Consider the following 21,589-nt stretch of genomic DNA (forward strand, 5'->3'; position numbering starts at 1 on the left):
CATTTGACTGGACACGACATTTAAGAAAGAGGGAAGACTTTTGAAACTTGTGGTTCAATATAAGTCATGGAGATATTATTTTTTTAAAGTCACGGAGATATTTTTTTAAACTTACCAGACCCGACCCACCAGAAAAAAAAATTACCATGTGGCTTTGTGTCTACTAAAGAAAATATAGGTAGATTTTTTTTTAATTAAAAAATAAATTAAATGATTTTTTAAAAAAATTCCGTTAGTGAAAATGGTATATTTACACTATTTTGTAACTGCAGGGGTATATTTGCACCATTTTTATAACAACAGGAGTATATATACACTACTTTTATAACGAAGGGCATATCTGCTCTAAATCGCAAAATTGAGAATATATTTGCACCTTTTCCTAATTTCAATATAACTTAGTCTCCAAACCAAACGAGCCTGAAAGAGTTAAAAATCTTCCCCTCGTGCGCCCCTCCCATCTTAGCTCTCGCTTTCTTTCAAGCTCACCAAATCAAGAAAAGCATATACTTTATATAAAGGAAAATTCCCAAATCCCCCCGCTTGTAACAAAAAAGAGAACAATATAAGAAAGAAAAGCAAAGAATCTAAGAAAATACCCAAATACCTAACTTATATACTTCTCCTGCTAACCCAGCTCCCAATTCTGTTCTTTTCAGCTAATTTAATATTTTCCAAAAAACAAAATCTGGGTTTCTTAGATCAGTACATTCTTGAAAATACCCAGTAATTATTTTTGTATTTATTGTCTTAAAAATCCGTTCTTGTCGGTTCTTGATTTAGCTCTATACTCTTCAAACATTTCCAGTAAATTTATTTGGGAAAATCTTTCTTGGATTAGATTTGTGAGTTGCAATATGGATGAAGATTATTGAGTAGTGTGTGACGTTTAATGGCTGCACCAAGGAGTATAGTTGTGGATACGGGTCGGTTAGTGACCCGAGATGAAGAAGAGAAGAACATTGATAAGAGGTTTAAGGAAGGCAAGTTTCCATTAACAAAATGGGAATTTGTAGCAGCTTTTAGTGTTGTTTTGGTGTTTTCAACAGGGCTGTTTTGCTTGTACTTGTCAATGCCAGCTACTGAGTATGGTAAACTTAAGTTGCCTCATACCATCTCTGATCTTCGGATTCTCAAGTAAGGTCACCTTTGAGATTTTTTTAGTAGTTTTATTATCATCTAGTAAGGTTTGTTGTATTAAATAACATGCACTGCATAATTTCTAAAAAGTATTGAATAGGGTGTATTAGAATAGGAATAGTACTAGTATCGTTATTCCCATGGTTTATTATGTATAAGAATAGTACTAAATAGGGTGTGTAGGCCATGGTTTACTATTTATAAATAGTATTGGTATAGTTTTTTTCTTTTTTCTTTTTTCTTTGTGTGTGTGTGTTTATATTCCCTCATTTTTGGCGTTTTTGTGATCTTCAGGTATTGTATTTGGAAATTGTGTGTTAAAGTTCATAGCATTGATTTTGTTTACTTATCAAATCAAGTAAGGAAGTTACTGGGTAGCTATACTGCAGTTCTGGGATAGATAAGCTTCTGTTTTTTTCTTAGATAGTATTCCCTTCGTTTCAATTTGTTTATCTTAGTTTGACTTGGCATGAAGTTTAAGAAATTAAAAAGACTTTTGAATCTTGTGGCCTTAAACTAAAGATGTGTGAAATATACTAAAATGTCCTTTGAATCTTGTGGTCTTAAATATGTCATGTTGGATGTCGGGTGTAAAGAGTTGCTAAATATAGAAAATGACATTCTTTTTTAAATAGACTAAAAAAGAAAGTAAGACAAATAAATTGAAACACATGGAGTATGTTTTTTGTGTTCAGGAGAAATTCTTTTCATAGTCAGGTTATTTGTTGTGCATATGCCTAGTGTGCTAGTTAGTGGCTCTTTTCATCGACTTTATTTCTTCTTCAAGGAATGGTATAGTCATTTGAAGGTCACGACAAAATTCAGTTAGTCTAAGATATAGATATTCTAACTCTTACAGTTGCATGACGCGTCTATGCATTTTTAGGCCTCAAATGTTCCTGAGGTTTGTCGGTTGTTCCTATTTGTATTAGGAAGTGGTTCTTGTGGATGTCACAAAATTTTCTACTTGTTTCTAGTAACCCCTTAACCAATACTCGTACCCTCTCAGTGATTACTGGATAGATTGTGACTTTTTCGTTCACATTAGATTCACCTCCCTTAGTACTCTTGTGAGCTTAGTAGATGTGTAATGTCCCCTTAATAAGTGATGATAGTAATTAACAGAGAAGAAAGTAGGGGGAACCAACAGATTAACCCTTTTTTCTGTTGAAGATGTTTGGGGTAGCATGTTATTCATTTTCTATGTTTTTTTGTGTTTGTCATTTGGTTCAAAATGAGAAAAGCCCTTATCTTTTATTTTCAAAAGCTTCACTTATCAGATATATTTGGAGAAAACTAGATCACTCTTTAATTTTCTAATGGAAATATCTGACACGAGAAATATGAGCAAGTAACATTAAGAAAGATAGACAGGCTGGATACATATTGACCCTAAAACTTTTGGTCTGGGAACGCCGAAAGTAGTAATTAGAATATTTGCCAGGTGTTTGTGCCAAGTACAATAAGTAGGCATCGCCAGTGGCGGAGCCAGGATTTTCACTAAGGGGTATCAAAATATAAAGAAGTAAGTTCACGAAGAAGCCAAGGAGTGTCAATATGTAGTATATATACATAAAAATAAAAAATTTACCTAGCTACACAGTGTAATTTTCCGTCGAAGGGGTGACACCCCTCAACTATATGTGACTCCGCCACTGGGCATCGCCCCCAGGGTTTTTGGTTGTTTGTGCCAAGTACAATAAGTAGGCATCGCCCCCAGGGTTTTGTTTTAGTGGTAAGAGCGAAGTGTTTGATGTGTGGTTTAGGTGTACGTCACGGGTTCAAACTCTTCCCGAGACAAAAGCCTAATATTTAAGTGGAGAAGGATAGAGGGGCGGCCCATTATCCACTGAGTTTTGAACCTTGTCCTACTGACCCTCAGGGATTTCTCAGTTATCAAAAGGAAAGGAAAGTACAGTAAGTACGCATATACTATTAGCAGTCTTTCTTACTGGTGGTTATGCGGCATCACCACCTGCTTGTATTATTGCTCAATGGTTGAAAAACTTTCATGTAATTTCTGGTAATGATGTTTTCTTTTCTTAATTTTTGTAAAATAATTTTTATTTGACACTGGATTTCTTGCTTTATGAGGTGTGTCCTTATTTTCTCAGCTGGTTGTACTGTGTTGATAAGTCAATATGTAATTACTCATTAGGTTTTTTTGTTTCTTTCAGGGATAATCTCGGAATGTATGCGGAAGTCTACCCTGCAAAATTTATTCTTGGTTACTGCTCAACATACATATTCATGCAGACATTTATGATTCCTGGGACAATTTTCATGTCCTTACTTGCTGGAGCACTTTTCGGCGTTTTCAAAGGGCTCGTCTTGGTTATTTTTAATGCAACAGCTGGTGCATCATCCTGCTATTTTCTGTCTAAATTGATCGGCAGGCCTATAGTTAACTGGATGTGGCCTGAAAAGTTGAGATTTTTCCAGGCAGAGGTCTGTAATCTTCTGAAAGTGATTGCTAGTAATGTGCTGCCTCTATATCTATTTTATTCATCATAGTTTTCTTTCTGGTGCACACTAATGTGAAACTTTGTGGTTCCAGATAGCCAAGCGTCGGGATAAGTTGCTCAACTACATGCTATTTTTGAGAATAACTCCAACTTTGCCAAATCTTTTCATCAATTTGGCATCACCTATTGTGGATATACCATTCTATATTTTCTTTTTTGCCACTGTGATTGGTCTCATCCCAGCTGCTTATATTACAGTAAAGGTAAGTCTTTCTTCCTTTTGTTTTTATTTTTTGCTTCCCCTCTTTCTCTGCTGCTTGCTTGTCTGTATTTTCTTGAATTTATGTGTGGGCATATCATTGTACCACCTAATTCCTCTGAGGCAGTTCAAAACAATATTGTATAACTAGTGGAGTCTGAAATATTATTCTCAATGCAGATGGTAAAGAAGTTCTAGAATAACCCGCATGGTTCATATTCAACATCGCAATTGTTATTCGTATGGTATAAAATAAGCCATGATTAATCTGTTGCTGGCAGGAGTTTTAGCTGCCACAGATAAGTTGTGACTTTTTGTGGGAGTGAAGGGGTGGGGTTATCAAGAATGTTCTTTATTTAGTTCCCGTAAAAGAAAAATATGGCGGACAAATAAACTGAGAAATATTGGGCATAATAATATGTCCAAATACTCTTCAATTAATACTTTGGTGATTGGTCTGCCTTGTGAAGCATGTACCTAAACCGTCTAAGAGATTAGTGTTAGTGTCTCACAAGTCACACCCACACTGAAGATCCCAACAATTTGCAGCCAGCTTAGCCTTGGGCAGGACTTGAGGCTAAGCTGGCGCATTTTGGTTGAGATCTCAAATAAGCCAATACCGCCTGTGATATCCAACCGATCATTCTTTTGTATAACTGCAACCTCATAAGTGCTACTTTCATTCTTCATATTGTCAGGCTGGCCTAACCCTTGGGGAACTGAAGTCAGTCAAAGATCTATATGATTTCAAGACCTTGTCTATGCTTTTCCTCATTGGCGCTCTCATCATTTTACCAACCATCTTGAAGAGGAAGCGCATATATGAATAGACTTCTCGAAAGGACTTTAAGATAATAATTATTATGACGTTACAGCAAATTGGCGTGGCAGGACTGAGGTACAGCCCTTCATGTTCCAGTACCTGAATCACCATGGAGAAGGCATTTTCAAGTGACCGACAGATTTGCTTGCCGCAATCACAAGGGCTGATAGGTGTTATATTACCGTGTTCTTTGCCCTTTTCGTACATTAACGGGATTACTTCCAAGTCATTGGTTGAAACCAAAGGTGATAGGTTATAATGTTTAATAATGCGAAAAGTAACTGACAGTATAGATTCTGATTATAAGACGATAATATTGTCATTGCATTTACCTCCATAGATGAATGGAGTGTTGTGAGCTCTACTAATGAATTGTTTTTTCGTTAAGTACATGTACAGAGTTTGGTCAAAAGCGCGAAGCTGGGAAATATAGTGAATGGTCAAGGAACTCATTGTACTCCTTTTGTGCTCTAAAAACTTGTGAAAGAATTTTCATTACCATTCTCAAAAAAATTGTGAAAGAATTTACTCAAGTGCTCATTGTATCGCTGTTTCTTCTATTTTCTGCAGAAAACATGTAAAACAACTTTAGACCAATGCTTGTTTAAGGCCGGTGTAATTTGTTTTACACATGATTCACGTTATATTTTTAAAAATTGGACGGGTTGCAATTAGAGAAGTAAATATTACACCAATCAAGTGCATTTTTTCACGTATAGAATGTGCGTGCCGTTCATCATCATTACATAGAGGTACATGAAAAGGAATTCTAACTTTTCCAAATTGAAGGACAGGTCCTCTAATTGGATAGAGGAACAATCACTACAATTTAAAGTGTAGTAGTTAATTAAAGTTGTATACAATATCTATATAACAATTTCCTTTAGCAAATCACAAGAATAAAAATAAAAAATTAGATTGACGAATTGGATTTAACATTCATGAGGCTATACAAATGGAAAACAATGTCCTATTGACCTTTGTCATTGTCACTTGCTCCAAGAGCATCTGCCAAGTTGAAGGTCAAATTGCCTCTCATTGTCCTGGCTGCTAGTCCTCCTGTATTTCCCTTCTTCATCATAGTTGCAAATTCCCCGTAGTCTATGCGTCCATCCTGCCAAACCAAAAAAAATTGTCACTTGATATATTTTCACGTGTTTGGTGTTTGGCCTATGAAAGAAAAAAGAACGACGTTCACACATGAGGAGTATGTCGAGACAAAACCAGCTAACATATCTAAAATCGCCCAGAAATAGGCAAAAAAGAATGACGTTCACACGTGTTTAGAGTTATGAAGACTCACATTGTCTATATCAATCTCTCTGATAATATCATCCAATTTAACATCACCTAAGCCAAACTCTTGGCAAGCTTGTTGAAGCTCATCAATGGTGATATAGCCACTACCGTCCTTGTCGAAGTAGGAAAATGCAGCAAGCAAATTCTCCTCCCTCTCCATCTTGTTCAAATGCAATGTTGCAGCGATGAATTCACCATAGTCGATAGTGCCATTGTTGTCAAAGTCAGCCTACACAACATTCTGGCCATGTCAGTTTGCCACTTGTGAGATTGGACTATAACCCTACTACCAGGTGGCCGAAGAGGCTATAATCCAACTGATTTTTTTTTTTCAGGAATAGGCGATCATATATTTAAATAGAGATAGAATAAAGAACAAGTACCGCGCTCATCAAGGCCTTGATTTCAGTCTCTGTTAAGTCAGATCCTACTCTTTTCAAACCATGTTTTAGTTCTTCATATGTGATTGTTCCGCTGTTATCTGTATCAATCATCTTGAATAATTGCTTTAGGCCACCTATTTCTTCCTCCGAAAGTCGTTCTGCTATGACCTGTTTATATAGTAATCCAAGTACAAAATCAATGTAAGCATGGGAGGTCTGAGGTAAATGTCTTGTATTATAGAGTCATTGACGCACAAAAGATAGTTTTTAGTTCTGTTGGCCCAAGAATCAGCTTTTCTCAAGTAAATTTCTTGCTGAATTGTACAGAAATAGGCAAATATACTTGATGGCACCAATTATTTTTTTTTTTTTTTAAATGGAACTTGATAGCACCAAGTTATTAAGTATGCCTTTGTGTATATTTCAGATCTCATGACCTTTTCAACAATATCAATATACACATCAAGTCCAAAAGTTCTCATGATTCTCTTTGTTTTTTAAGGTTATACTAGCTCACTATTAAACAAACATTTTCCATCCATCATGATATACGCCTAAGTTCAGATTCCCAAATAGTAAAGCACTTGATATACCCCAAATAGCAAATGAAAAAACTGCTTTTAGGTACTCGGTGAATGGCATTGTGCAACGATTCATAACCAAATTTTCCAGTCATTTCGCGATTGATCAGATTATAAAGTAGGGTAAGATGCTGCTCCTTTTACGAGTGAAATAATTTTGACAAAAGACACTACTCACAAACAACTTGCATATCTAAACATGTTTCAAAATTCCCATAAGAGGCCAAATTGAAACTGCATCATATCTTCATACCACTTATGTGAGTCATCTCATATACCAAACATCATAACAAAGATACAGCTAAAAAGCTAATTAAAAGAAAAGCAGGAAATCTAATAAAAGAGTACTCACTCGTAAAGCCATCTTTTTAAGTTTGTTCATATCATAGAACTGCTTTAAGCGTGACAAAACTGCAGAACCCAAGGGTCTGTCTGGAGCGACATTGTCGTCCACAATCCAAGGATGACCTGAAAAATGAACAAATTAACAAACAAGCCGAGGATGAAAAAGTTGAGTTTGCTACTTCCTTAAAAATCTTAACACACATAGAACTTGATGCGCAGTTAATCGCGCTCTAGGATCCCTGGTGAGCATCTTCTTTACCAAATCTTTTGCACTATCAGAAATCTGAGGCCAAGGTTCTGATTCGAAGTCTATCTTTCCTTTCAATATCTGTTTGAAGATGCCATTGTCCGTCTCTGTAAGTCAAAAATTGAGAAGAGAAAACCAAGTAAGAGAGAGAGGAGTAGAATATTAGTCTTTGATCTTCCTGTTAAAAAAGAAAAATACTATAAAATAATTAGAAGTACAACGTTTACCAGCCCAGAAAGGAGGAACCCCACATAATAAGATATAAAGGATGACTCCAGCACTCCAGACATCTATTTCAGGCCCATAGTATTTGTGCAACACTTCAGGAGCAACATAATAAGGACTTCCTACAACATCTGAGAAATACTGCCCTGCGACGCAAAATAGGAAGGAGGAAGATAGTTGGTTACATTGTTAATGCACATTCAAGTTGTCCAATCAACTAAAAATTGTGATCATAGAGCAATTAGGAATTATCATGCTCAAGTCGCGACTATGCTTACAAAAAAGTGCATAAGGAAAATGTATATTTAGTTTTATCTTGTGTCTGGATGAGAACTTTTATGTCCCTTCCGTTAACCCACTAAAGGAGTCCTTGAATTGCTGAGAAGGCAAGCATATTATGATGAAACAAATTATGAAGAGTTGCAGGAAGAAGTTCTTCACTTGGAGTTCCATTACATCATACAAAAGGGCAATGGTAGATTTCAGTCCTTTTATGAGACCAACAAAGTAGTAAAAGTTTCTGCCACAGCCAAAGTGAATTTAACAAGACAGATCACAAAGGAGCTCATTAAATTAAACCTTTAAGAAAACCAAAAATAAATGTAAAATTTAAGGAGAAAAATCAAGAACAACATATAAAAAGGTAGAGATGCTAGTTAATAACATTTCATTAATGTAATACACATTTTCTTCAATGGAACATAAAAAAAGGAAATTAACCAATGCAGAAAAAAGGTATCTTCAAAGGAAACTAAGACAGAGAAAGCTAAGCAATAATAAAAAGGTATATATAGGGTGATTTCAGTATGGATCCAATTTTCCCATGTTTGGTTTGTCAAAATTATTGGAAATCTAGGAAATCAAGATCCTTAAAAATGAGGAAAATGACTTCCCTATTGGAAATAGGGAAAACAAGTTCCACAAGTGACACTCTACATTGATTATGTCCTCCCGACCCTCCAACACACCTCATCTTCACTCCCACCCCTGTAGGCCCCATCTCCACCATCCCGCACCCCTACCCCCACCCCTACCTACCATAGTATTTGTCTAGAGTATATACAAATGCTTTTAGGATAATATTTTTTGCTTAAACACAAGAAAATAAGTAAGAAACCAACTATTTTCTTAGAAAACATTTTCCAAGAAAACATTTTTCATGAAAAACATTTTCCTTCATACCGAACACACCCATAATCCCAACATTGGAACCAGTCATTCCACAGAAAATGGATGGTTTGAAGAATGCCTGTAATTCCATCAACAAGAAGCAATCAAAATAATTAAAATCTAATCCTTAATACCACTGGAAACTAACCAAATGATGAAATAATACCAACCCCACCAACAAGATTACCATGTAAATTCTATCAAAGGAAAAAAGGACAATGATCCAAGAAACCAACCTGGTTTATAGAAAATAGACAAGCCAAAATCAGTAGCCTTAAGCTTAGCATCTTCATCAGAGCTATCAAAAAGGAAATTCTCAGGTTTGAGATCTCTATGCATTACACCAAGAGAATGACAAGCCTCAACAACTTTCACAATAGTTTTCATCAATTGTGCAGCTTTTTTCTCACTAAAATGACCCTTTTGTACAATCCTATCAAAAAGCTCACCCCCTTTACACACCTCCATAACAATATGGACAAACAAATTATCCTCATAAGTCCCTTTAATCCTCACAACATAAGGGTGTTCTGATAAATGATGCATTATTTGAATCTCTCTCCAAACATCCTCATAATCTTCCCTACAAAAAAGTTTCCTTTTTGGGATTGTTTTGCATGCATATTCAAGGCCTGTTGCATTTTCTGTGCATAAATAAGTTGTCCCAAATTGTCCTTGGCCTAGTTTCTTGCCAAGAGTATAGTGCTCACCTATTCTAGGAGTTTGGTAAGGAAGAACATTGTTAAATGACTTTGTAGATGATGAAACTATTGGGGGTTTCTTTTGTGTTGTGTTATTATCAGATTTTGGGATCTCCATTTGCTTTTCTTGGAATGTTTTCTATTGTCTATCTTTCTTTCTTTCTTTTTGTGAAGGAAAGGGGTATTTTTTTTGTTTGTTTGTTTGTTGATTTTGGAGACTGTGAGGAAAATTGTGTCAATTTCTGTTTCTTCTTGATCTTCGTTCATGGTTATCTGGCGGGGAATATGGTGTCTTTTGAGTTGACTTTGACTTGGGTTAGGATAGCTTTATTTTATTAGGTGGCAGTTGAGGTGGGGAGATGGAGGGAGTCACGTTCCATTATTATGTTAAGAGAAACGGTCCAACATCATCCCTTTTAAGGGTGTATGTGGGATGACGGAAAAGAAAATAATTTTTTGAAAAATAAGTGATTTTTTTACTTTTTTTCGTTTATTTGGTGTGTAAAGTTGAAAAATGTTATTTTAATAGTATTTGCATATGTTCAAAGAAAGATAATATAAGCTTTCTAAATTTGGAGTGCAACTTTTGATGGTGCGGGTTAAAATGGTGTGGGGTTAGGTGGCGCGTAGGGGTAAGGGATTGGGTAGGCAAGTAGGTGGCATGTGTGCCGGGCATGAATTGGGGATGCATTGGTATGTTTCTATTGATCAATCTTAAATTTCAAAGTCTTCATTTTCTCCTATTTTGAGGAAAATATTTTTCAAGGTATTTATCTGTTTGGAAAGCCACCTAGTAATTAGAATTGGTGTAATTATGCAGTATAGTAATTACGAAGGCCTGTTTGTTTGTCATAACGTAATTACAGTGTAATTACAAGCGTACTGTTTGGTTGCACAAGTGTAACTAACGCGGTTTGATTAAATTTTAAAAATAAAAATAAAAATTTAATATTTGACAAATATATACCTTTATAAATTATATGAAATTAGGTATTTAAGATACATATTATTTCTTAAGAATATATTAATTAATATTCATACTTGTAGCTAATATTATAAAAATAATTGATATATATTTCTCAAATTAATAAATTTCAAATTTAATTAATTATAAAAACTAAAAGCATACATTTTGTAAGAATCATGGACGACATGTTTGAGAAAAATATTAATTTTATAAATATAGTGTTATAACATTATTCAAATGTTTAAAAAAAAATACAATATATCAATTCTAATGGAAAAAAGAACAGCATGCAATGTGAAATTAATAATAAGTCAATACTACTAACATAAATAAATTGGAGCTGAAAATGTATTATATGTTCAAAACCTTTTTTTTGTTGGAACATAATACTCTTATGTCAAATTCCAACATAACATAAAATAAGTTCTAACATAACTTAAGTAACTATAATTCAAACGAAAAGAAAAACATAAATCTACAACCTCATTTCAACAACGAAATTCTACTTTAATGTCATCAGTCATTATATGCCAAGTTGTTAATGACTCTTATTTTTAATATAAGAGATGTAGTTTCAAAAACTAGAATAATAATGAAGTTACGCTAAGTAAAGAAAAATAAATAAGAAATAAAAAAATACGAGCAATTACATGAAATCACAAGAAGTAAAGGCTGAAACATGAGAAGAAAGAAAATGAAAGATAAATAATGTAACAAAAATATTTTAAAAATGAATTAAAATTAAAACAAAAAAGAAAGAAATTAAGAAGCAACCTTGTAATTACACCCAATACTCAACCCCCACCCCTTGAGAATTGAAGAGTGTAATTATTACCTCTCAATTACACCTAATTACACATGGCCCGACAAACATGTTAAACTGTGTAATTACACCAAATTCCAATTACATGGGTATCTTTCCAAACAGGCCCTTAGTACAACCAAACAAGAAAATATTTTCTTCAAAAACATTTTCCGTCATACCAAACACACCCTACGTTTGGATTTTGGATCAAAGTTTTCCCTTAAATATTAAATGATGCATTAATAGTCCTTTACATAATTAAAAGTGGGCATTTTTAGTCTTTATTAACTTTTTCCGTTAAAATATAACGGAAAACTCATATGCAGCTGACGTATCATGCTCCCAAATCTTAAAGGAAGCAACCATCTTCTGGCACAGGAAATTTTTTCCAGCTAAAAAAGGTTAAAAAGAGCAAGTTTTTGGTAGTGTAAAAACGACGACAACGTATTCATGACATAAGTGGAAAGATTTTTTGCTTAAATCATAAGTGGAAAGATATTCTCTGAATTTTGCTTCTATTAATCAACAATAGCACTAAGGACTTTCCATGAGTGCAAGTTTTCCCTTAACTATTAAATGCTTAATACATTGACAACTCTTTAAACTTGCCTGCAAATTTCATTTAGATTCTCTAACTACGGCTTATTTCAACTGAGCACTGAATACGTGATAAAATGTTTCTATTAGACACTTTTGATTCAAATTTTAAAAAAAGTTACGCATGTTCTCAAGTTTTGCGCGTGTTCTCAAGTGTCCATTATACTTTCTGTTTGATGAGAGGTGTTACGTATTAGAATTAATACCTATGATTTTATCAATTTAGCAGTATCAGGAATAGGAAGACAATTCTAGCTAGCTTCCAAGCTAAAATGTTTTATTTTATCAAGAAAAAATGGTTTATTTTCATTGTTCGCTACATTTTGGAGAGAAACTAACTTGATGATGAAATGAAAAAGTTGTGAATAGATTTTTACACGTTGATAAATCAACCTGTAAATCTTTTTCTGCATTTCTCATCTTTGGGAGCACGCAATATGAGTCAGACATGGTCTCCCTTGAGTCTGACGGAAGGAGTTGGCAATGACTAAATTAAAGGTGCCTGATTTTAACATATCGAAAGAACGATTTTGGGTGTTTCCTCCTTTAAATAATGTAATAAAAGTAATTTACTTAAAAAACTATTTATACAGTGGTAGGTATGGCGACATGGTCATGATTTTATAATTACTTATTCCCGTTTATTCTTTATTAAGATTAAGATGTTGGAATTCGAATATATATCTAATTATTAAGTTGTCTTTAATACTGAACAATTAATATTGTTTTCTCAACATCTAAACATGTACTTATAATTTATCTACATTTAAAAGCTAATAAATTTTAAAACTGTAAAAGTTATTATTGAATATTCTAGCATATTAGAGAAAATATTAATCTATATAATAATGTAAAATTATTTGTTTGATGTGTCACATATATAAGTCCTTGCGAAAAGAACAATTATTGAGTCGTTGTAGGTTCTTAGTAGTGAAGAACTCATGCGGTGTCGGTATAAGTTCTTGTGGTTATTTCAAGTCAGTGTGACTTAAGGGGAGTGTGGCAGTCGAGTGACTATTGACGTCAAAGCTTACAATGAAGTCTTAGATTGCAAGAATTTTGTAATCTGATCTCACTTTGTGTTTAGTGGAGTTCGGAGTTAAATCCTATTGGAATGGGTTGTGGTTTTTACACCAATGATACAGGTGTTTTTCCACGTAAAAATCTCATGTTTTTATTATTCTGCACTTTACTGTTTCTGTTTGTTAAGCTAAACATATGATACGATTTGAATTGAGGAAAAACACCAATTCAACACTAAAACGCGGAATTAAAGGATAACAAGAAATTGGGATGAGAATTGAAGAAAGGGGATGAGAAAAGAGGATAAAAGCTAGACCCTAATGAAAATGAACCTATGGACAAACCTAAGTATATGAAACCTAGGCCCTTCCAATTGGATTCAATCAATAGAACCTAAGCTATTTGAAATCAAGGCAAAGGAATTCAATTGAATCCAGAAATGAACTACCTTTCATGAATTTCAATGGAAATAAAGGTTCAAAACCAAACAATGGAATCCACCATCATAATAGCTAATTTAGCCCTAATTCTACCTAACAACCTGTAAACTCCATCATTCAACAACCACTCCTTAATCAAATGAAATACAAGCTATATATACAAGATAAGTAAAGAAGACTAATAGGCAATTACAATGCTACCCTTAATGGTAAGAGCCTTGTTTGGCTAGTCTTTTTAGTGCAGTCTTCAATTCAAGAATTGACCTTTAATGGCCAAACACGTCCCTCCTTGCGTAGATAGCCCTCTAATCAACCTTGCATGCATGACCTTCTTGCAAGCATAAACCTCCTTGCACAAAGTAGCCACTTGCACAAATAGCCCTCCAAGCTATCTTCCAAGTCTTGCGGGCAATGACCTCGAGCTCTAAATCTCCCAACCAAGCAATCTCCCAAACCTTGTAGGCCCTTTGAAACGCTCCAAATGTGGTGAATAAACTCCAATGAAGATCATAGACTCTAAGTTGAGCTCCACCACGAATCATAGGCTCTATAAATGCACTCGAGCCAATATATCAACATACATTAGAATCAGGTTCAAAATAAGTTGGGTTGGAAATTTTTTAAGCGATAACGAAAATCTGGTACGAGTGTATGACCCAATTACCCCATCCCCCTCGAGTTATTAAGGTGTACCTAACATACATATTTAATTTAAGATCACAAGATTCAAAAGTCCCCTTATTTTCTTGAAAGTGCCCAGTCAAACAAGACACTTAAAAAATTGATACGGAAGGAGTAAATCTTAAAAGTAATATTTAATAGTACTATTATAGTGAATTCATTTTTTGTACTTTAAATAATGCCTCACTCTAACGTGTGTGATCACTTTCTTGTCATGTTTTGTTGAAATGATTCAATCTCTCTATTCGTCCATATTCACAAGTCAAGATCTATCAAACTTTTATATCTTTCGTAATTTTGAAATAGAGTTTTATTAGTAATTTCTAAAGTTAAATGGAACAAATCATTATTTAGATTTTATAGTGTTCATTGTGTTAAATTTCAAAATGATAAACTTGAAAGAACATATAAATGAAAGATTAGTCAGATTAAAAATAATAATTTTTGTCCCATTTAAGGGTCAAATTTGCTTAAGTCTTATTTAGCAGGGACAATAATTTGCTTTTCAAAGATAAAGAAAAATGATGAGTGTTCAAAATAATCAAAGAAAAATGAAGTTGCGAACAAGATAAAAAAAAAAAAAAAAAAAAAAAACAGCTCCATTCATCTTTCCCTTTGAAAGGAAAATCCAGGCATGAAATGCATTATTTTCTTATGTAAAATAGCACTTGGTAGGAAGTAGTTGTAAACAAGAATTATGTGACAAACCAATTTATTCTAAGGCACTCTGAGCTTTCTTGATTCTTTGCTAATAGATATACTTCGTCACATTCTTTTTATTGGAATTTCACTTGCATTTCCTATTTATACATACTTATCCTTGACATGTCATGAGACCAATTGTTGTCTTATATTTGGATGAAAATGGATCACAATGGTAAAACAGAGGACACTTCAGGACAAATGTTATCCCCGAAGAGGTTAGTTTTATTGATTTTGAATACAAACTTTGAACCTGCTCATTGGCTTTTCATTGAATTTAAGGTATATACACTGGTATAAGTGAATTTTAACTTGTGATAGCAAATACTATTAGTTATTATTTTTACCAGGCTACATAGTGATAATTATCATGAAAATTAGCAATCCAATCATATATTTTTTTTTTAACCGTCAGTGCATAGAACTTAAAGTCTTTCGTTAATCTTATTTTGTCAGGTTGAGAGGAAAAGTTGCAGTTATAACAGGTGGTGCCAGAGGAATAGGAGCCGCCACAGCAAGAGTTTTCGCTGAAAATGGAGCTCATGTTGTCATTGCGGATATACTAGATGAACTAGGTGAAAGTCTAGCTGAATCTATTGGAGGTCGTTACGTGCATTGTGATGTTTCCAAAGAAGAAGAAGTGGAATCAGCTGTGCAACTTGCAGTGGAATGGAAAGGTAGATTAGACATCATATTCAACAATGCTGGAATTGCAGGCTTTGGAGGGAGCATTACCAACATTAAAATGGATCAAATGATGGCACTGCTTGCTATAAATCTTAATGGGGTTGTGCATGGGATCAAGCATGCTGCACGGACAATGATAGCAGGTAAGAAAAGACGGATTTAGTGCGGGTTCGATGGATCTTGTTGAACCCCCAGACTTCAGCTCGATATATATAGTATACTACATATACAAAAGAAACTAGAGATGATGGTCAAAAACAGGTACACCTGAATTATTACTTTTTCGCGAGTTTCACACCCGGATTCATATTAAGGGGTGCCAAAAAATATAGACACGTTATGATCAGGTTAGAACACGACACCTTAGGGACTTTTTGCAACCCCTTAACTGCTGCGCTGAGCCTTCAACTTGTGTCAAGGAATGTCAACACTGGTATGTAGGAAAGAATAGGAAGATAATATTTTTCTTAGATAATGCTCAAGTTGTATTAGGCTACTTAAGACCACTTGAGATGATTATAATCATCAATTACATCTCTATTTATACTACTCAAAAAACCAATTCAAAAGTCTTGCACAAATAACTAGATACATGGATCGCAATTCACTAGATACATGTATCACAAACTTTAAAAGATTTCTTGAAAAACTAAGAGATAATATTGAAAGACTAAATGATATTCTTGAAACAATAAAGAACTCCTAGAAAACATAAAAGTCAAGGATAGTATCCTTGTGAATGCATTAATTCCAACACTCCCCCTTAATGCATTTGCTTGACAACTCCAATGCGTTCTCGAAGATAGCAAAAATTTTCTCTAGGAAGTGCTTTGGTGAAGATGTCAGCAAGTTGTTCTCCTGTCTGGCAATAATGCAACTGAATTTCACCTTTCTCTTGTGCTTCTCGGATAAAATGGTACTTGATGGAAATATGCTTCGATCTTTCATGGTTGACCGGATTCTTGGCAATGACAATCGCTGATTTGTTATCGCAATACAAAACAATCCCTTCTTTTTGTTTTTCACCAATATCTTCAAGAATTCTCCTAAGCCAAATAGCTTGAGAAGTAGCCTTAGCTGCTGAGACATATTCTGCTTCGGCAGTGGATTGAGCAACAACACTTTGCTTTTTTGACAACCAAGAACAAATGCTTGAACCAAATAAGAAAGCATAACCAGAAGTACTCTTCATGTCATCTATACTTCCAGCACAATCACTATCAGAATAGCCAATTAAGTTCAAATCTCCATCAAATTTGTACATTATCCCATAATCCATTGTTCCTTGCAAGTAGTATAGAACACGCTTTGCAGCTCCAAAATGCACTTGGCTTGGTTCTTGCATGAATCTGGATAATAAACTGGCAGCAAACATAATGTCAGGTCTTGTTGAAGTAAGATATAGCAGGCTTCCAATCAAGCTCCTATAAATTAAAGTGAGCTATTAGCTTTCTTTGCTCCATCATCTTTTCTGAATTTATCATTTGCTGCTAATGGTATGGCCACAGACCTGCAATCCATCATTTTAAATTTTTGAAGAATACTTTTAGTATACTTCTTTTGAGAAATAAAAATTCCTTCTTTCAATTGAGAAACTTCAATGCCCAAGAAATAATGTAGCAACCCAAGATCACTCATTTCATAGGTTTGCATCATATCTTGCTTGAATTTCTGCATTATCTTCAGATCATTTCCTGTAAAAATCAGATCATCCACATAGAGGCAAACAATGACAATGCTGCCATGTTCTTGCTTCACATACAAAGTGGCTTCGCTTTTACTTCTCTGAAAATTATTTTTCAGAAAGTATGCATCAATTTCATTGTACCAGGCTCTTGGCGCTTGCTTCAACCCATAAAGAGCCTTTTTTTAGCCTGTACACCTTCTCTTCTCCCCCTTGAACAAAAAATCCTTGAGGTTGCTCAACATAAATTTCTTCATCAAGTTTTCCATTTAGAAATGCAGACTTAACATCAAGTTGAAAAATCTTCCATTTCTTTTGTGCAGCAACAACAATCAAGGTTCTAATTGTCTCAAGACGTGCAACTGGAGAGAAAGTTTCGTAGAAATCAATACCTGGCTTTTGAGTGAAACCTCTAGCAACCAACCTTGCTTTGTGCTTTTGAATTTCTCCTTCTTGATTGAGTTTGACTTTGTAAATCCATTTTAGACTTACAACTTCTCTTTCTTTGGGTACATCCACAAGCTCCCAAGTATTATTTTTCTCAATCATCCGAATTTCTTCTACCATGGCTGTCTTCCAAACATCATGCTTTATTGCCTCCTCATAATTTTCTGGCTCAATACAGGCAAAGTTGCATCTTTGATAGATGTCACTCAACATTCTTGTTCCTCTTGGAGGTGGTTCTTCATCTTCTGGATCTGAGATTTCTCCCCCTTGAGGGACATCTTCCTCTTCCTCATCCTCTTCTTGACTTGGCACATTTAAAGAAATGATAGAAGTATTTTCCACCTTTTTATCTTTCCAATTCCATGCTATTTTTTCATTAAAAATGACATCTCTACTAACAACAAGTTTGTTAGTTTTGACATCGAGAAGCCTATAGCCTTTTGTCACATCACTATAACCAAGAAATATACATTTTTGACTCTTTTCATCCAATTTTGTTCTTTTTTCAGCAGGTATATGAGCATAACAAATACACCCGAAAATTTTAAAATGACTTACAGAAGGTTTCATTCCACTCCAAGCTTCAACTGGTGTCTTATCCTTCAATGCCTTTGTCGGGCACCTATTGAGGATGTACACTGCTATATGTACTGCTTCTGCCCAAAAATATTTTGGCAGCCCTTTCTCATTCATCATCGTTCTCGCCATTTCAACAATGGTTCTGTTTCTCCTTTCAGATACACCATTTTGTTGAGGAGTGTACCCTGCTGTAAGTTGCTTCTCAATGTCTTCATTTTTGTAATATTGTTCAAATTCTCGACTTGTGTATTCACCTCCTCTGTCACTTTGGCTTCCTAGAGATGGAGTCTTCATTGGTCCACAAATGTCTGTATGGATTAGTTCCAAAAGTACACTTTCTCTCCAAGACTTCCCTTTTGGAAAAGACTTTCTATGTTGCTTTCCCATAATACAACTTTCACATGGATCCACCTCAGTATGTATCTCAGGAAGGCCTTGCACCATGTCTTTTTTGCTTCAGAAGCTTCAAACCATGAAAATTCAAGTGACAAACCTTTTGTGCCAAAGCCACGAATCATCTACAACTTCATTTTTGAATGCATTGTAATGAAGTTGTAAAGGAAAGTTTCTTTTTATCATCTTTACTTCAACAATGACTTGATTTGGCTCAATTTTATCATAAATTCTACAACAATTATCTCTAAACACAAGAGAATAACCATTTTCCATGGGCTGACCAACACTAAGCAAATTTTCTTCCAAGTCAGGAACATAAAGGACATCATGAATTTGCTTACCGCTCCCTTTTCTGTTGATCGAAATGGTACCTCTACCTTTTGCATCAACTAAGGCTCCATTCCCCATTCTCACTTTAGAAGTGATGCTGCGATTAATTGAGAGGAAAGCCTTTTCATTTCCAGCCATATGATTGGTACAACCGCTATCAATATACCATTCATTGCTTTTTGCTGAAGCATCAGATTGAGAAGCGTAGAAAAGGTTTTCTTCATTTTCTTCCTCTTTTCCTTCATAGAAATTTACTTGCTCCTGTTGCTTGTGCCTGCAGTCCTTCTCAATATGGCCAAACTTTTTACAAAATTTACATTGGGGCTTGCCTTTGTGCCAACATTTTTCTGCATTATGATTAGTCTTTTTGCAAATTTTACAAAAAAGACTAGTACTTTTCTTCAACCTTCTTAGTAGAGTTATCACGATCCTGCTTCTTTTTTGGATTGTACTTCTTTTTTTGTTGATTCTTTGAGAAATTTTGAGAATTCTCATTGGTTCTGGACTAGAAAGCCGTCTCTTTGGGTTGATTCTCACGAAAAAATCTTCGCTTCTCGTGTGCACGGAACGATCCAACTAGCTCTTTGATGGAAAGCTTATAAAGATCTTTCGTCTCCTCAGTGATAGCAACAATATACTCATACTTTTCTGTGACACTGATTAGAATCTTTTCCATAACTTGTTGGTCAGAAATTTCATCACCATGATTTCTCATTTCATTAACAATATTCATGACTCTTGTGCAATATTCATCGATTTTTTCAGATTCTATCATCTTCAAATTTTGAAACTCTCTTCTAACAGTTTGAAGATTGATAGTACGTACCTTTTCGTCACCAGACACCTCAGCTTCCAGAGACTCCCAAGCTTGCTTTGCAGTCTCACAAGTAGCAATTTTTGCAAAAAATGCTCTTGAGACTCCCATTTGAATTTTGCTCAAAGCCTTTGCATCTTCACGATGCTTAGCCTCAAGATTTTTCATCTCTGCTACTGAAAGTTCACCATCATCTTCTGGCTCTTCATAGCCATTTGCAACAATAGTCCAGAAACCTTCAGCTTTCAGATAAGTTCTCATTCTTATCTTCCAGTATTCAAAGTCATTTCCATCAAAAAATAGAGTAAGAACAACTGAAGAATCAGCACCATCATTTGTTTTAGATGCCATAATTTTTGCTTCTTCACCTAACCCCAGATTAAGAACGAAAACTGCTCTTGATACCAATTTGTAGGAAAGAATAGGAAGAGAATATTTTTCTTAGAGAATGCTCAAGTTGTATTAGGCTACTTAAGGCCACTTGAGATGATTATAATCATTAATTACATCTCTATTTATACTACTCAAAAAACCAATTCAAAAGTCTTGCACAAATAACTAGATACATGTATCACAAACTTTTAAAAGATTTCTTGAAAAACTAAGAGATACTATTGAAAGACTAAATGATATTCTTGAAACAATAAAGAACTCCTAGAAAACATAAAAGTCAAGGATAGTATCCTTGTGAATGCATTAATTCCAACATGGTATACATAACTATAAAACCAAAAAATTTCACCTATCTATATCTATACAATGTAATTTTCAGGCGAAGGGGTGTTGCTTGACACCCCTCAGGCAAGGGTAGCTCTGCTCCTGAGAACATATAAACCTAGTTGATAGTTCATGTAGGAAAAAGGAACAATTGATAATTGACTTAATCAGCTACGAGATGTGTTTTAATACATATATGGGGATAGTTCAGCTAGAAAAAGGGAACAACCGATAGTTGAGGTATGAAACTCGCGAAGAAGTGCTAGTTCAAACGTGTTTTTGACCATTAACTCAAGAAATTATGCTTGTATATATAGAGACTTGCTCTAAAACAACTAAATGTAAATCCTAAATTGTCCACTGCAGGCAAGCATGGAGGGACTATCATATGCTCATCAAGTTCGGCTGCTATCATGGGAGGACTGGCATCTCATTCCTACACAATGTCGAAAGAGGCAATCCTAGGACTTGCCAGGAGCACAGCTTGTGAGTTGGGGGTTCACGGTATTCGAGTTAACTGTATTTCTCCTCATGGTGTCCCTTCCGAGATGCTTGTGAGTGAATTTCAGAAGTTTCTTGGTAACACGGAGCTGAAGCCTGATGAAGTGAGTTCCATTGTGGGGAAAAGAGGGAGTCTTCTACGCGGGAGAGGTGGCAGATTGGAAGATGTAGCACAAGCTGTGTTGTTTCTAGCCAGTGATGAATCTGGTTTTATAACTGGGCACAACTTGGTTATTGATGGGGGTTACACTTCTGCTTGTAGCCAAATGAGTTATATATACAAAGATTGATGGTCCAGTTATCGAAGAAAGAACAAGGTAGTTTGTCTGCTGCTAAATTATAAATGAGCATTTGGTCAGCATACTCGTTTCAAGAAATTATACTGTATCAAACAAATAGATTGTTTCGATACTTTTGTTATAGATCTATAGAATAACATTCTAATTGATAAGTTTAATACTCTGGGATGGTGGTCCCTACAGCCTTACCTTGTAGTTCCAAATCATAGACAAAAGGAAAAGGCAATAACAATTATGGATGGGAAGAATGAAACGGTAGTCGCCCTTGAAGATCAATTACCC

At 34.9% G+C, this 21,589-nt stretch overlaps 3 protein-coding genes across 3 annotated transcripts; 2 read left to right on the forward strand and 1 right to left on the reverse strand.

The window, feature by feature from the left end:
• Positions 1-447: 447 nt before the first annotated feature.
• Positions 448-5,220, forward strand: LOC132626995 (uncharacterized membrane protein At4g09580-like). Its single transcript, XM_060342036.1, has 4 exons — positions 448-1,137; positions 3,318-3,588; positions 3,698-3,868; positions 4,563-5,220. The coding sequence occupies exons 1-4, from the start codon at positions 893-895 to the stop codon at positions 4,692-4,694; spliced, it is 819 nt and encodes a 272-aa protein (XP_060198019.1). The 5' UTR covers positions 448-892; the 3' UTR covers positions 4,695-5,220.
• Positions 5,221-5,373: 153 nt separating this feature from the next.
• Positions 5,374-10,011, reverse strand: LOC132626994 (calcium-dependent protein kinase 11-like). Its single transcript, XM_060342035.1, has 7 exons — positions 9,174-10,011; positions 7,770-7,913; positions 7,497-7,649; positions 7,303-7,418; positions 6,370-6,537; positions 5,991-6,215; positions 5,374-5,801 (listed from the first exon to the last, which is right to left on the reverse strand). The coding sequence occupies exons 1-7, from the start codon at positions 9,754-9,756 to the stop codon at positions 5,658-5,660; spliced, it is 1,533 nt and encodes a 510-aa protein (XP_060198018.1). The 5' UTR covers positions 9,757-10,011; the 3' UTR covers positions 5,374-5,657.
• A 4,518-nt stretch (positions 10,012-14,529) lies between these two features.
• Positions 14,530-21,471, forward strand: LOC132626996 (short-chain dehydrogenase reductase ATA1). Its single transcript, XM_060342037.1, has 3 exons — positions 14,530-15,071; positions 15,310-15,683; positions 20,874-21,471. The coding sequence occupies exons 1-3, from the start codon at positions 15,010-15,012 to the stop codon at positions 21,296-21,298; spliced, it is 861 nt and encodes a 286-aa protein (XP_060198020.1). The 5' UTR covers positions 14,530-15,009; the 3' UTR covers positions 21,299-21,471.
• The last annotated feature ends 118 nt before the right edge of the window (positions 21,472-21,589 follow it).

The sequence above is a fragment of the Lycium barbarum genome, chromosome 2 (assembly GCF_019175385.1).
Source record: "Lycium barbarum isolate Lr01 chromosome 2, ASM1917538v2, whole genome shotgun sequence".
In the NCBI taxonomy this organism is placed as follows: domain Eukaryota; kingdom Viridiplantae; phylum Streptophyta; class Magnoliopsida; order Solanales; family Solanaceae; genus Lycium; species Lycium barbarum.